General features: G+C 47.4%; 1 protein-coding gene across 3 annotated transcripts in view; it reads left to right on the top strand.

Moving 5' to 3' along the window:
• The first annotated feature begins 229 nt into the window (after positions 1–229).
• Positions 230–17223, top strand: part of LOC119168268 (BCL11 transcription factor A) — a 664540-nt gene continuing 647546 nt past the window's right edge. For 2 of the 3 annotated variants that reach the window (XM_075867205.1, XM_075867206.1), the window contains exon 1: positions 230–2293. In XM_075867205.1, coding sequence (XP_075723320.1) covers positions 2242–2293 — 52 coding nt within the window. In that variant the 5' untranslated portion in view covers positions 230–2241. The remainder of the gene's footprint in view (positions 2294–17223) is intronic. The other variant, XM_075867207.1, reaches the window with a different exon arrangement.

Below are 17223 nucleotides of genomic sequence, written 5' to 3' on the forward strand. Positions count from 1 at the left end.
TCTCTCTTCCCTTCTCTCATCTCTCCAGCCGCGGCCCGCCGGTAAAAGAGAGTGAGGGTGTTCCGGCTTCGTTCTGCTAACGCTTGAGGAGGAAAAAAGGCTCGCCTGCTGCCGTGGCTAGCGTTAGACCTCGAGGAAAGGGGGGGGGGGGAGAAAAAAAGAAGACCAAAGCAGCGAGGGATGGGGGGGGGGGTCGAAAAAAAAACGCTCGAGCCAGCGGCGAGTTGCCGCCGCCGTAGAAGAGACCGTGTTGGCGCGCGCGAGCGAGCCCCTAGCTGGAAGCTCGCGGACAAGCAGCCCCGGCGAGGAGACACACGGACCGGCGTGCCGCGCTTTAGCTTTGTTGTGCTTTGTTTCTGCTCTCCCTCTCACCTCCCTTCTCCTCGCCGCCAACACCGCCGAGTTGTGCCTTACTTAATTTTTCTTTTTATTTTTCTCTCGCCTCGATCGCGACTCCTCCCCTTTCGGTCGTGCCTGCGTCAGGCCGCGGCGACGGTTTGCTTGTGCGTGCGCGCGCGCGTGTGTGTGTCCCCCCGTCGTGTCCGAGTGGAGAAGCGCTGCCGCCGGAGGCTACAACGTGCGTTCTTCCTCGCGCGCGCTACGAGACGCACGTTTCGGGGCCCGCGGCGCGAGCGGACCGGAGTCTCGCGTGGAGTGAGTGTTGTCCGGTCGCGTCGTGCACCAAGAGACATCGCCACGCAGCGCATAAAGAGCGAACGAAGAAATCGTCTGCTTCGTGTCCTGCCCGAAGAAAAAAAAAAAATATCGTCTGCAAGTGTTGTCGTCTGCTCGTGTGGTGTGGTGCGCCTCAGTGTTGTGCGTGTTGTGGTGTTATTACTCGGTGATGCTGGTGGTGAGTGTTGTGACAGGCCCGGCGTGTCCACGGAGAGTGACGTCCGAGTGATTCTGCATCGTCGCCGGTGGGGATGTGTTGTAGCGGCGGTGTCGGGTTTGTTTGTGACAAAGACGATTCGTGTTATAGGAGGGGTCGTGTCGCTGTGTTGTTGTGTGCAGCGGTGCTTCGCCGAGACGGGAGAGAGAGTAAAGGTACTGTTTTTTCTTAAGATTACCCCCTTCCTTCATTTCCTTCTCGGAGTCTTCTCTTAACGGGACGCTCGCACGGAGCATCGGCGAACGAAATAACTCTCTCTCTCTCCCCTCGATTTGTAGTGCTGTTCTCTCCCAAAGCGCTCACTGGTGGCGAGGTACAAAAAGAAAAAAAAACGTAAGTGAGGTTTGTGCCCACAAATCTTCTCGCGTGGCTGTCGTTCCCTCGTGGCTCTTGCGTTCAAAACGCTTTCCAAACGGGCGTTTCAAAAAGCCTGCGCCAGTTTTGTTTTCACGGCACGTGACATACCGTTTCAGAGGGAGCTTGAAATAAATAAATAAAAAGAACGCGAACGGTGTGCGTTATAGCCCAATTACTACCACGCAGCCGTTCGTTTGTTTTTACAACGCCACGTTACCTTTACCCTTTCCACTGCCGCTGAAAGAAAGTAACCCTCTCCCACCGCAAGTTACGAAAACAGGCAAAAGCTAAAAAGCTGTCACTCAAGCCTGTGACAACCCTCTTTCCGAAGCAATCCGGAAGAAGAATTTGTTTGCCCCCCCTTTTTTTGTCTATTTACTTTCCAACTTTCGAGCGAGTTCGACGGTTAAAACATTAAATAAAACAAAAAGCAGACGACTCTAGGGCAAACCGATACCGGTGACGTCACATCGTGGATGACCGCTTTACCATCCGTGTCGACCGGTTAACGACGCAGCGCCAAACTTGAGTAAGCCTTCGCGAGTGACCACAACAGAAAGGGATCGTATGGTAAACTTTACTGGGCCCCGAGATCTTCGTGCTGGAATCCGAGACTTCTGACCAGTCGCGAAATCGTCCGTCCACATTGGAGGCACCACGAGTGACCGGTTAGAGGGACGAGGTAATCGGTCGCTTCTGACCACTAGTGACGTCATCCGACGGGACTGTTCGACTGCAGGAATCGGATGTTCTCGTTGTCCGGCGATCGCGCGAGGACAGGAGTTCGACGGTTGTTCTTCGCCGGCATTGTCAGCGTTGGATGTGCGGCGGGCGCTGTGCTTTCGGTTCAGTTTTCTCCGGTTCCTTTGCGAATGAGAGCCTGAGGTTTCGGCCCCGGTCTGAAGTGGCCACGGGAGCTGGACGGCTGTCGCGCCCCGCGAGGACCTTTTGACATCGGGGTGTGCGACGCCAAACTGGACGACGCCGATGCCATGTCACGGCGCAAACAGGACAAGCCCCAGCCGAGGAAGCGCTCGGTTACCGGTAAGTGCCGTTTACATTTGTCAACGAGATGCTCGTTATCGATACTACCAGTCATGCGGTGTTGTTACGCTGGCCACATTCGATCGCGATCAGGGTCGATCAGGCGCGGGCTCTGTACCCGGATCATGTTGCCACCCGGTGACTTTAAATCGCGATCGGCGCATCTCTATTTCGCTCCCAGATCTCTACTTGACGCACGTCTGCGCGAAGTTGGATATACGTATTGTGCCGGCGGTGTCACACGGGCGATATTGATCTCGATCAGCGCCGATCCGAATCAGCTTTGATTCCGATTAGGGGTTGCTACGCGGTCACATTTATTCGTGATCAAGTACGATCGACATTGAAGATTATCAATCAGTGCACTTCACTGACGTCAGCGCCAAGCCTCTATGACGAAATGCGATCCGGATTGCACGCTATCGCGATAAAACATGACACCTCGCTATACCTCTTTATAACATTTACCTCTGTAGTATCACTTTTACAGTGCTACCTCTATAGTACTCTCTCTCTACAGATAAATAATCGAGATTATTCCTCGCTAAAGGCGTCCCAATCGGTACATCCAGCACATCGCTATTATTACGTGGTTCGCTGGGCCGTTATCTTTCTACACATCGTTGAGGTATATCGCTCAGACGTTTGTTATCACTGATTTGAGTTCATGTTACTGTTTGTTCATATAGATTGGTGAGACGAGAGCTCGCCAAGAGGTCCGTTATCGACACTCACTTCATAATGCCTTACTATTTATAGATCACTGAGATAAGTTTCTTCTAGTAGGCTTGCTATTAATAATTATATCGGTACATCTCTATCAGTGTGCCAGTTCGCTGTCACTTCTTGCTGTACATCGTTGGTAGTAGTGATGTTCACTATCAACACTCTCACCTTCACGTCACCATTTTATTATTGCGTCATTAACGTAATTTAACAATGGTGTTCCTTATAAATTTACAGCTGATTATGTATAAGTGATGTTCGTTATCAACGGTCTCACTTCACGTCACCTTTTTATTAATACCTCATTAAGATGATTTGTCTATGATGTTTGTTCTCAATTTATAACTGATTGTGCTTGTTGAAATCTTTGAGTAGATCTCTTGCGAAGAGGCCCGTTATCGATTCTCAATTCATGTTACTTTCTTTTTTTCTGCTAGAGACCATCCAGGTAGCTTTCGCTAGCAGATTTCTTATAACTATGTAATTACGCTATCTTTCTGTACATTTTAAGAATATTTTTCGGTAAGAATGTCGTCGTAAACGTTTAAACATTTACCCCGCACTATAGACTAATGAGATGAGTTTTCGCTGGAATGATCGTTATCTATTTAACAACGTATCTATACATCGTTCGTATGATTTCTCGCTAAGCTGCTTATCGAAGCAGTCGGTTCACTATACCCATTTCAATGGGTATATAGCTCCGAAAATTTTTAGCTAAAAAGGATGCGTCGGGAATTGGAATCACGTTACCAGTTAAAACGTAATTGAGATAATTTCTAGGCTATTTATCGATGCTATGCATTAGCTTTTAGATTATCGAGATCACGTGTCCTACAGAGATTTGCTATCGACTGTATTCACTATCTCTTCTTATATCTCCGTGATTACAACGATTTCTCGCTGCCACAGGTTGGTGGGCAGTGATGCTTTCTTCCTTTCTTTGCATAGGTGAGACCCTTTATCAATTTGAAGTTGGTTATTGCGTGGTTGAGATAACATTATCTACACGTGTTTAGATAAAGGTTACAGTGGCGGGGCGAGTGTAGATAAGAGCCTTTATTAAAACAAAAGGCATGCGCTTCTACAGAGATAACACATGTGGCAGGGTAGTACGCTAAAGCAGGAATATTAACGTGGCATATGTCTGAGTGAATTGCTAGAACATTCGACGAACGGGTGTACGCGTATACAAGTACATGTGACTCAAATCCTGGCTCAAGCCCTTGGGACGGCTTTCTGCTCTCCCATAGTAGAGTATACATCGTATTCTAAATCGTTAACAACTTTTTCTACACCCACACACACACATCCACAGTAACGTGTGCAGCGCTGCTAGGATGTCATGTTCTGGGAGCACGGTACTGTCTCATGCTGTCCCATAGTAGATTATACCAAGTACCGTAAATCGTAAACCACTTCTTCATAAACACATAGTAACGTGTTAGAGTTTTGTGAGTGTCCACCGGGGCAGCTTGTTGAGGCCACATAACACCTTGAGGCGTTGAGAATTTCGTTTTTGACAAGTTTGGTAATTCGGTTAGCGCTAATACGCCCTTGCCTGCAACGGCTTTCTGCTCTCCCATAGCAGAGCAGCAAGTACTCTAAATCTTCGAAACAGACCTTTCAATGGTCGTTGGTTTTTTTGGCTGTAACAAATTGGGATCTGGGATGGATTTAGCTTTCCTATAGGAAAATGCCAAGTACTCAAAATCGTTTAACGCTTTTTCTCAACACCATTAGCATATTTGAGTACGTTGTACTCTGAAACACACAAATGTCACTTACAAAATGGTGGCACAAGGAACATTGTGTACCGTCGAAAGTGCGTGCTCTTTATATTTAGTCACGAAACAGGGAATGCGTGTTACAGTGCAACATAAGGCAAAAGCGCCAAGCGATAACGCTTTTGGTAACTACACATAGCTTTTGCGACGTGATGTACGAATTCTTACTCGTGTACGAATACAAACACGTGTTAATTTGGTGTACCTCTTATATTGCTTGTTTCCTCTTCTAATTTGCTTCTCTTCCTTTTTTGTGGGGGTGGGGAGCTCGCCTTTCCAAACAACTGTACCAGAAAACGCTGTGCGTGGCGATCGGTTCACGCATTCTTCGTACTGTAAGATGACGTCACAGATCACGAATCGTGCTGGAGAAATTGCGGCGCGGCGATGAACGAGCGACAACGCATATGTTATACTTGCACATCCTCCAGAACTTCGACACTGCTGCATGCAACAACCACCGACACAACTCATATTCAAACCATGTTACCGTCATCACTAAAATACGTACAAACCTAAGGTCTGCATATGCAGTTCATAGGATTTGAATACACACTGGCATAAGGAACCACACGGGTTCCTGTATCAGGGAATGATGCAGCAAGACAACTTTACCTGCTAGCTCGAGATCTTACGCGCACGTTCTGGTCGTCTACCAGCTTCCAAAGGTGTCAATTATATGAACTGGATCCTTCGCTCAAGATACAGCTACCATCACAACTTTCCCGCTCCGATGCGACACTGTTATGCCGCCTTTGGTTGGGTGTTGCATTCACAAAGGTGCACTCCTTTCGCATTGGTATGGCAGACACCTCTACATGCGACTACTGCGGAGCTGAAGAGACCATTGAACACGTCCTGTGCAGCTGCGCTTGCTACGACACACAGCGATGCCAGCTCCGGATGGTTTTGAATCAACTTGGCTCGATCCAGACCATTTTGTGTGCAGAAGATTCCAGGACCTTGGGCATCTGCCTCAGTTGCGCAGAAAGCGACTAAAGCACTCCTACTTTACCTAAAGTCAACAAACCTGAGCGACCGCCTGTAGACTGGGTGTGCTCCCCCGAGTGTGCTCGTGATTGTGTGTACCTTCTCATCTCTCTGCAACCTCTTTTCTCCCCTTCATCCCTTCCCCAGTGCAGGGTAGCGAACCGGATGTGCGTCTGGTTAACCTCCCTGCCTTTCCTTGCATCTTTATCTCTCTCTCTCCCTCTCTGGCATAAGGTGTCTGACACAAGCCGCCCGGTGCTTCAATGGGTGGACCTATATTTATTTAATAATATCTTGGGTTTAGTTACTAATACTATGATATGCTTATGAGATACGCCGTTGGCCGGGGAGCGCTGCGGTAATGTCGACCTTATGGTGTTCTTTAACGTGCTATGACAACGTGCAGAACACTGGTCCCTTCTGTTTAGCCTCCATCGAAGTGTAACTGCATTGGCCGGAATCGAACCCGCGACCTCCGGGTCTGCCGCAGAGCACCGCAACCCCTTACGCCTTTGCGGCGGACACCTATCTTTTCTTTGTCTCTGACGCCTTGTCTCAATTGGCCTGCTAGTTTCGAAACAATCAGTTTAGTTGTTTTCTGCGGGTTCCATCGCTTTATATGTCGCGTATCCGAAGTGAAATTTCGGTTGAAGTCTATAACGACGATCCCACGTGCATCTCTCTCCGGCATTGTCTTATTCTCGCTGGTAAAATGCATTCTATAGTTTTGAAGGATTTAGTCGTCGGCGTCGCCTGCAGGCGTGGTGTAGTTGTCGGTAATCCTGTCATCACCAAAGTGATAGTTTGAGTCCAATTTCAAAGTGTTTCGCAGTTCTCGTTGATGAGGAACTCTACTCGCAATCACAACACTAGAACTTTGACATGACCCGCGAAATCCGCTCGCCAAAAAACGGTCCGACTCGAACATATATTTGCAGGTCTCGGTGTGCGTCGTATATTACATTTGCAGTTTGGTTCAGAAGCAACACGCGTTGACAATGGCGGCCACAACGAGGCTTAGACTTTCGAGGTTGAATAAGTCGTGTGGGAAGAGCTGACGAAGAAAGATTCGGATCGATATGGGGGGTTTAACGTCCCAAAACCACCATATGATTATGAGAAACGCCTTAGTGGAGGTCTCCGGAAATTTCGACTACCTGGGGACGTGCACCCAAATCTGAGCACACGGGCCTATAAAGCATTTCCGCCTCCATCGGAAATGCAGCCGCCGCAGCCGGGATTCGATCCCGCGACCTGCGGGTCAGCAGCCGAGTATGCCTTAGCCACTAGACCACCGCGGCGGGGCCTGGCGAAGAAAGTTCACAGAATCACAGAATCTCTCTCGCGAAAGGAAACTTCGGGATTGGCATGTGAAAATGTCGTCGCCTCATGTCACGGCGTGCTTCAGTGTGTAAAACTTTCAACGCGCTGGTGAAGCGGTGACCCGAGTTAATGCACCATGAATACATTCGCAGGATCTTTTCGGAATGTTGTCCCTTTTTCGAAAAGTATGCAGTTTATTTATTTATTTATTTATTTATTTATTTATTTATTTATTTATTTATTTATTTATTTATTTATTTATTTATTTATTTATTTATTTAATGTCTGATGGTCACCTGTGGCGTTTAAATAAATATTTCTGGGCTGTACTCGGCTACAACTTCTCTCAACAGTGGAGCGAAGGCTACGGAGGCGGGAGTTATACGGACATTGGTGTTGTTCTGCGAGTAGTAATATATCGGCTCGTATATCTATATCGGCTCATATCGGTTTCGCGCGCTCCCAACGTTTACGCTTTAAGGAGATTACACACACGAAACACGTGAACGGGAGAAACGTTTCGATTGTTCATTGTACGCGTTATTGTCATATTACGACTACACTTTTTTTTTTGAGAACCAAAACAGTGCGTTCGCGGCCGCACACTGACACGTCGTGGACGCCTCATTTACATTGGAAAAAAACGGGCGCGCTGAAAAGGTGGCGCTGTCTGAGAAATGGAATGAAAAAGGAAGGTATTCATGCAAAGTGGACAATAAGTGTATTTCACTTACGACTTCCCGAGACTGTTTTGAGTCATTTAATAATTACAGCAATGTTTATTTACGCAAAGCCAATGAGGAACTCGTCAGCCAACTTTAGTATACTATTGCTTGGCGCTGTAGCGGGCGTGCGTTGCGGTTAGGTATGTAGTTTCCGCAGTGCTGTGGGATAAAGTTGTCGCCGAGTATAGAATAGGTTAGGCTCTTCTGTATCATTATATCTATGAACAACGTGCTAAAATAGGTTAGGTACTCCTAATATCATCATCATCATCATCATCATCATCATCATCATCATCATCATCATTATCATCATCGTCGTCATCGTCGTCGTCGTCGTCGTCGTCATCATCATCATCATCATCAGTTTTCATGGTTGTCATGTACAAGGTGCTATATCTGGCTGCGTATGGCAAGACGCCGGATTTCCTTCCACTCACGTTTATACTATACACGGAGTAACGTAACGATGTAGCGCCTTTTCCTTCGTGTAACCGTGTGAAAACGTTGAAAGAGCTGTACTCGTATCTGCACCCAGAATGCGTTCAGACGATCGCATAACATCGCGCTGCGCTTATTGCGTGTAGCTAAGCGTATGCGTAAGTATATCGGTGGAAAGACCGCGACGCTGCTTGTAAACGTTGTATAAGTATACGCTTCGTGTGACTATACCGCGCTTGAGGCGAGCGCGTTTATTAAACTAAAAGGCGTGGCTAAAAGCGCGAGCGGCGTTTAACATGTAACGATTGTTATTTACGATACGAATACAAAGGCTGCGTAATTAGGGATCCTTATATGGTGGTTTTGGGACGTTAAACCTTGTATCAATCATTTAATTAGGGATCTTTTCGAAGCTGACATTGCGCTTCTGGTTGCGATCATTTTTCGAAAAGCAATAGGCGTATATTCACGTAAAGTATAGGTGGCGCTGCGGCGCTCTGCAGTGATTTATCACGCCGTGCGCTGCTGACTTTGGCAGCGGTAGCCACGGAGTCACGTACCCGCCTAGGTGGTGCATTGGTTATGGTGCTCCAGTGCTGGCCGCAAGGTCATGGGTTCGATTCCGGCTTTGGTGGTCGCATATCGACGGAGGTGACGAAACGCTAGCTGCCCGTGTATACTTCGCCTTGGGGCTCGTTTTTACGGAATCGCACGTTGTCGAAATTTCTCGAGTTCTCCACTATACGGTGGGCCCCTTGTAGCCGCGGAATGGCCCCGTAATCGACGTCGGCCTCGTTGGTGGTGAGTGACGATTCGAGATAAATCCAAGCACGTCAGTAACGAAACATTTTTGGTTCGAGTGAGAGTCGAACCCAGGCCTTCTCGCGGCGCTCCTATACCAAGAAACCACGCCAGTGCTTGACGCAGGTGCATTAAAGAAAAAAAGAGAAAGAAATCGCCTTACTTGAGTCATATGGCGTAAATAGTCTCCTCTGCGCCTGTGATGTCGCGTGGCACAATCGTATAGAGTCCGGCAGGTATAATAAACACACGTGAATTGCGCAAAGAGCGAGTGGTTTAAGTGGCCCAATCGTTACAATGTTTGCAGCTGCGCCGATGCGAGTGTCACTTTGCGCATGCGTAGTGGTATATACGTCCCTGATTCGCAAGATGAAGAAATATGGCGTAGTGTACACTTCGCAGCTGCACTTCCAAGACGCATTCAGGTTATTCGCTTGGTGTGGCCACTAGGGCACACCAAGCTCAATTAATATGCAGATGCACTCGATGGTCCCATAATATGTAATTGCCGACGTTTGCATTTGAAAAAAAAATTGAACAATTTGTCACGTCGGATAACTTCGTTAAATCTACTCTGTCAAAATCTAAGTCTCGTCGTGTTAGTGGTCATTGGAAAAGTCGATTGTGCTACTCGTGAAGGGCGGAAATATCAATCGCCAGAGTGAATACGGTGCCGAGCTCCCCCACTGAACTTTTACCTACATGGCGCTGGTCTAGCATTCACCTTTATGCTTCCGTTGTGATAAGAGTGAATCCCTGCTTCACTTCTTCTTAGCATGTAGATTATTTACCAGTCAAACGAAAAGACAGGTACTACTCCGAAGGTTGGGCTTGAATTTATCACTCCCGCTGATTCCTTCCTGTGGAGCTTCCGTACTGTGTTTTAGCCACAGGAACGTTTGCGGTGCTGTATATGCAGTTTAACGCGAGACAAAGCGAATTCAATGTTAAGGCTATCTAAATGCAGCTTATTTTTCAACAAATTGGCCTTCTTTCTCTCTCTCTCTCTCTTGAATAAAGCTAATCGGTTATTCCAAAACTGTCTATTGCTATGAGAATATTGAGAGCATGTACGTTTGTCCAACAAGGCACCACCCGTTTCATGGCCGATCCCCCACGGTGCCAATTTGGATCGGCATTCTAGGAAGGCTGGAAAGCGCCAATGTTGCCCGCAGGAACGTTCCTTTCCTTGCTGCGTGGTCGATAGGCATGCGCTCGGGGCACGATTACGTTATCGCGTTCTACTGTTGAGGTAGAAGATCACACGTTCTCCCCCCCCCCCCCCCCGCCTCTTTTTTTTTTTCTTGGAAGCGCGCGTGTACACTCTGGACCAGTCAGCCTAATGTCGCCGCATTGGCGTCCGTTTGCCTCGTCACACGGCTGTGGTATTTGGACGGCGCGCTCGCCCGCGAAAAGTTTAATTGGCTCGAACGCGTGACATAAAGAAATGACCTCCCGCGCCCTCCGTCTATAGGTCGCTGTATTAATTTCGTGACTAACATTCATCGTAGACAGTTTTAATTGGCTCGGCTAAAGCGATTCTGCGCGCGACTAACATGACCAGTCGCTCGTATGTGCTGCGCCACAAGCGTATCTGAACTGACCCGCCGCGGTGGTCTTGTGGTTATGCGCGCTCGACTGCTGCCTCCATGGTCGCGGGATCGAATCCTGGCCGCGGCGATTGCTGGAATCCTGGCCCGTATATATTTTGTGTTTAGGTGCACGTTAAAAAAAAAATCCCAGGTGGTCGAAATTTTGCGGCGCCTTCTCCTACGGTGCCCCTCAGAATCGCATCGTGCTTTGGGGACGTTAAACATATTATCTGAAGGGACCCTCAACTGAGAAGCTTGAGAATGTACAGTTGAATTGGGATATATCATATCCAAATATGAGGAGTGACTGTGTGCATCGAATGGTTATACAGTCCTTTTGAAAATATTGTCGTTATAGAGAACATATTATATACACGTGCGATTACCTGTACATATCGCTTCGAGATTGAGGCGTGATCACCTTTCTATAGTGATCGCCTTCAGTTTCCATGCACACTGGTTCGACTATACACAGAAACTGTGTGCGTGCGTTCGTGCGTTCGTGCTAGAGGTGTGTGTGTGTGTGTGTGTGTGTGTGTGTGTGTGTGCGTGCGTGTGTGTGTGTGTGTGTGTGTGTGAGAGAGAGAGAGAGAGAGAGAGAGAGAGAGAGGAAGAAAGAGGAGTGTTTTGTATTATTGCCAGTTTTTCGACTTGGGTACATTAGATTCGCCCGCGCTCGCTCACATGTCTCAGCCTTTCGTAATTTTCGTAACACGGTGTCATCATTATCATCATCATGTGGGTTCGACTATCGGTCGCAATTTGACGAAGTCGAATTGGAAAAAAAAACACAAAAAAACTTGCACTTTGGTCTATGCTCGGGCACACCAAAGCAGCGGTGTTAACTTAGCGAGAAAGTCGCTAAATTTAGCGTGTTTTCAGTCGTGGACAATCCTATCTCTTTGCAGTGTCAGCCACAATTTTGGGGACTTTCGAAATTTGAGGTAGAGTGTTCTAAAATTTACCCAGAAAACTAGGAAACTGCGAGAAGCGATGAATGCTCGGAACGATCTTTAATAAACGATGCCAAAGCATACAAGATCAAGCTGCTTGGGCTGCGATCTTTAGCGTGCAATGTGGCCGTTCAGAGCACTCCTTCTGTTCCAGCTTTATATGGGCAAAGCGGCTCCGAACGACACAGTTCATCGCAAACAGGTGAACTACGGTTGCTCACCGGCTAACAATGACGTATAGCCAGGAGGTTGCAGCGCAGTGCAACTTCATTCGCGACAACCGAAACTCATATTCAAAAATGTTTAAATAAGAAATTAATCTCTTCGGCGTGCTTTATCTAGTCTAAAACTAAATACTTTGAAAAAAATTGTCATTATCACCATTATGTGGTGAGTTTTGTCTGAAATTGGCGACTTTTCAAAAATGTCCTGGCGACTTCGACAAAAAAAAAAAAAAGGTTAACACCACTTCATTAAAACGCTCCAAGGTGGTAACAACTAAGCAGGAGCTACTTCCGTTATGATGCGCCTTAGGATCAAACACTGCTTTTTTATTTGTTTAGATTCTTATTTATATTTATTATTTTTTTGCCTATATGGGACACCTGGAGCATAACTTGTGCGGCCGGGATACTTGTGAACAATACAACCGACGACAAAAGTTTCCTGGCTCATGGTATCTGCTGCAAATGGGAAGGCTGCTGTGCAACAAAAGCATATAGCGATTCTAATGTAATCCACATTGGCGTATTTACTACGAAGGATATTACAAGCTCAAGCTTCTGATAATTAGTGGATACGTTCCTATAGGCTAAGTCGCAATCAAGCTTGTTGGCAAATAAGTGTGTCCCGTAAGCTTTTATCGTTTGGTGTAATAATGTTTTTTGTGTGTTATTTTCTCACAACACGCAATGTGAAGGGGCTTCTCAGTCATTGCGAGGTGAAAAAGCGATAGTTATGTGCGTGCGCTCGTTAAGTACGTCGTGTTCGCCGTATCTTGACGCGGTATCGGCTACTCCGGTCGACGTAACGTGTTGTTGTCAGTCTCGTTACAGGTGTGTTTAGAACACGCGTCAATGAAACGATCAGTCGTATATATTAACCGTTTAAGCAGCAAAATAATACAACTGAAAAAAAAAAACGTTGCGTTGCTACTTGAATAACCGCGTGCCTCCGGAAGTCCGCGAAGGAAATGCCGCGGAAGGGACAAGCTACTATGCTAACTGGGCCAAAGATAGTATAACTAGTCAGAACCCGGCGTAACGATACGCACGTGACATTTACGGCAAGCGAGCCCCGTTACTGAGGCCATAGCCTCCTATATTTGGAGGCTATGCTGAGGCGCGGTGCCTTCGTCTCATAACACCGCTGCGTGCGGAGCAACGCCGCGCGTTTTTTTTTTTTTCTGCGATGCGTGAGGAATCTCCTCAAGCTTAACTTTGCTTATTATTGTGAGGAATATGTAAAAAAATTTGGCAGATACCATTTACGTTGGGAATCGATGTCGCGCGAAGCGCGCGAATGGAAGGTGAATGAGTTTCATTTTTTTTTTTTTACTAGAGTGACAGGCTATGATGTGGCGCTAAATATATCTACGAATCCGCGTACACACAAACGTTAAACCGCCGCATATGTTTTATTTTAGTAGTTCTGTACAGTTGCGTAACATGGCGAACAGCAACATGAATATTAGCAACACCAGAAGCTGTAAGCTGATATATGAAGCACTGGTGTTTGCGCCGTTTTTATTGACTTAATTGCTAAATGCGACGACTGGGGCGTCATTGGTGTCGGCCAGTCGCGGCAGTGCACTGCTGCCAAGGCAACGATGTTGGGTATATGTCGTATATAGCTGTATACGGTCAGCCTGTGCAATTCGTACCAAACGTGGTCCTTCCGGCAAGGCGACAGTGTTACCGCAGTAACAGTCTTCTTGGAATCTCCGAACGTCTTCCAGCCGGCTTTCTCGACATCACAGGAAAGAAAAAAAGGGTGAAAAATTGAGAAAAAAAAAGAACCAATAACTAAGTGGAAGACAGTTGAAAACATGTTACTAATATACAGCATTTCGAAAACAACTACAATAACGGGAACGACAAGAAAGGCTGTAGCCATGCTCGGAAGCCTTCAGTGAGTTTACGCCTATGCAGAGTGTTGATGATTATGGTGATTATGAGGCTCGTGTGGCGATCTGATTCGTAATAGCCTCTTCCAAAGAACTGGAAAGGGAGACAACGAACGTTAGAAACCTCCAGAGCATCCAGGAAGCCAGGGGATGTCAATGCCAATGCGGATCACGTTTATTACTAATTCCTAAAACCATCCACATTTGTAGTAAAAAGGAGAGGTAACGTTTCCATCGCTTTCTCGCTTACTTTGCTACTCTGCTTCACCCCTTTCCCCCGCATCTATAGGGTATAATCGACCGAATGGTTACTCCCACTCTCTCGCTAACTCCCCTCTGCCTCTCATTTGCGTCTCCATCCGTCGCATCCCGGCACTGCATCTTCTATGCGTCCCGATTACGAGTTTCGCTGTGACGTGTGCCGGGTCGAGGCTGCGACGCGCACGCGACCGTAATTGTGACCGTCGAAGCGAGCTGGTTACGCGAGAACCCCGGATTTCGGGATCCAGCATGTGGCTCGTGTTAACCCCGTTTGTTCTAGTTTCAGCCGAAACAAGCTCTATACCTATACTTTCTCTCTCCGTGTCGACCTAAAGAAGAGATATAAAACAGTGTCGATAACACCTAATACTGCGACATACGTGTCAAGGACTGGAAGAGAAACGGGATCGGCGTAGGAAACTGAACGACAGGCGTCGCCATGGAGGCTGTATTGTATATGCTTGCGCCGGGCCGGAAGTCCAAAGCACACCTGGAGCGTCCTCATGGATAGAACGGGGTGCGCTGTCACGCAAACCGACACAAGAGAGAGAGAGAGAGAGAGTGCGTGCGTGTGTGTGTGTGTGCGTGTGTGTGTGTGTGTGTGTGTGTCTGTGTGTGCGTGTGTGTGTGTGCGTGTGTGTGTGTGTGTGTGTGTGTGTGTGTGTGTGCGTGTGTGTGTGTGTGTGTGTGTGTGTGTGTGTGTGTGTGTGTGCGGGCGTGTGTGTGTGTTTACAAAGAAAGTTTTTCGCTCTGCGAAGCTCACACCCTCACCTGTAAGCTTTAAACGGGCCCGTTTTTCGTCTATGGCAGCGGAAAAAAAAACATAATCAAATGTTCGGCTAACCAGTGAGCATGAACTGTCGTCGTAAGGAAATGGAAGACGATGATGATGGTGTTCATGATGATTATAGTGGTGGCGGTGACCATGATAGTGATATTGGCGCCCCCTTTTAAACAGGGTCGCCTCAAACAGGTTGTCTCAAATTGATTACCCTCCCTGCCTTTTATTATATACCGTTTCTTTTCTCTTTGCGACCGGTGTTGTCTACGCGGTTGATTAGACACAATCATTTCGCTCCCCTCTCCCAGTAAAAGTTTGTAACCTGCGCCGCTGAATTCTTCGAGCCGCAGCTTCTGTTAGGCCACCTTCTCGGTCAGCAGCTCGTAGTTTATGGCCGCGAGAAAGAAATAATAAACACAGAATGATAATTTAATCGACGTTTTTTGTCGCATTCATCCGCTTCTAATTGCGGATGAAAGCTCCCACACGGGCTTAATTTACCATCCTTGTCCTTCTGCACGCATCGATGTCTTCGTTCGGATCCCAAGTGCCGTCCACTTCGACCGTTAAACGTTAATTACTTGATCAAAACAGCTGGCGCGCTTTTCATCGCGTCGCGTATTTGGCGCAGTTGTTATGGCAGTTTAAGTGCCTGGTATTGTAACGTCTTTTCTTTACGGGCGGGGGCTCCTGGACTTTGGGATAAAGCACGAAGCCTTCCTCTATGGCATGATGCCTATTGAATGAATGAATGAATGAATGAATGAATGAATCAAAGGCGGCAATATGACTTACACCGTTGAGCCATGTTGTTTAAAAGTGCCCCTGAATTGAGGTCAACACTGTTCTCTAGAACACTGGAACGGCGCCCTCCGGTCTTCACTGATGACCTTCGCCGATAACGCCTGGTTCGAAATAGCCCGAATCATATAGCATGCATGGTCGTTTAATTAGGATGGATGCTCGAGTGTTGCCTATCTAAAACTACTCACTTTTGGCATGAACGGCCCCGGATCACGCTGGAACATAGACGGGCGTGCAGTTTCGGCGTTTCAGACAAGCTTTGTCGATCTCTGTACGAAGGCAGGTATATATATAGTCTCGGCAACTTTTCTCGCCAATGAGCTGGAGCGTATACATGCAGAGCCGAATCGCGTTTATCCAATCGCTATAATAATGTACTCGTAGTTCCACGACTGCGTCCGTTTTTGTCTGCTAGGGATATCAAAAATGTACCTTGGTATCTGTCATGTCGCTTTTTTAAACACCACGCAGCACATACACTATAGTGAGATATTTGATTTTCTTTTAGTTTTCTTGTTGTGACTGCGTTTTTGCCGAGGCGAGAAAGTCGCGCGTTTCCCACGCTCATCTAAAACGCTGAGTGGTGTATCTACTTCGAAATGCAACGCTGATTGCGTCAAGCCACCACTTCGCACAGCGGTGTACGAGACTCGTGTCGAACCGGACTATACTTCCAGGAAGAGTACACGTGCAGAAGCTCCGCCCCCGTAGGTTTCCCTTCATTGCCAAGGGAAGTTGTACGCGAGTATATACGCAACCATAAACACGGCTCCACAACACCATCATCTTCAGCCGATTGCATGCGCTACTTCCAACTCTGGTCTACCAAGGAACATCTCGACAGCCCCGCCGCAGTGGTCAAGTGGCTAAAGTATACTCGGCTGCTGACCCGCAGGTCGCGGGATCGAATCCCGGCGGCGGCGGCTGCATTTCCGATGGAGGCGGAAATGTTGTATGCCCGTGTGCTCAGATTTGGGTGCGCGTTAAGGAAACCCCCAGGCGGTTGAAATGTGCGGGGCCCTCCACTACGGCGTCTCTCCCAATCATATGGTGGTTTTGAGACGTTAAGCCCCACATATCAATCATCAATCAATCATCTCCTAGACATCTTCAACTGTTTTTATTGCCAACGTAACAGTTTGTGCTGACGAAGAGAGAGAGAGAGGTAAAGATACAAGGAAAGGCAGGGAGGTTAACCAGACGCACACCTGGTTTGCTACCCTGCACTGGGGAAGGGATGAAGGGGAGAAAAGAGGTTGCAGAGAGATAAGAAGGCACACACAATAACGAGCACACTCGGGGGAGCACAGACATTCTACAGGCGGTCGCTCAGGTTTGTTGACATTAAGTAAAGTAAGAGTGCTTTAGTCGCTTTCTGCCCAACTGAGGCAGATGCCCAAGGTCCTAGAATCTTGGAGCCCTCCACTACGGTGTCTCTCATAATCATATAGTGGTTTTGGGACGTTAAACCCCACAAATCAATCAATCAATGAAGGTCCTAGAATCTTCTGCACACAAAATGGTCTGGAGTCAAGTTGATTCAAAACCATCCGGAGCTGGCATCGCTGTGTGTCGTAGCAAGCGCAGCTGCACAGGACGTGTTCAATGGTCTCTTCAGCTCCGC

The sequence above is a fragment of the Rhipicephalus microplus genome, chromosome 6, assembly GCF_043290135.1.
Source record: "Rhipicephalus microplus isolate Deutch F79 chromosome 6, USDA_Rmic, whole genome shotgun sequence".
NCBI lineage: Eukaryota > Metazoa > Arthropoda > Arachnida > Ixodida > Ixodidae > Rhipicephalus > Rhipicephalus microplus.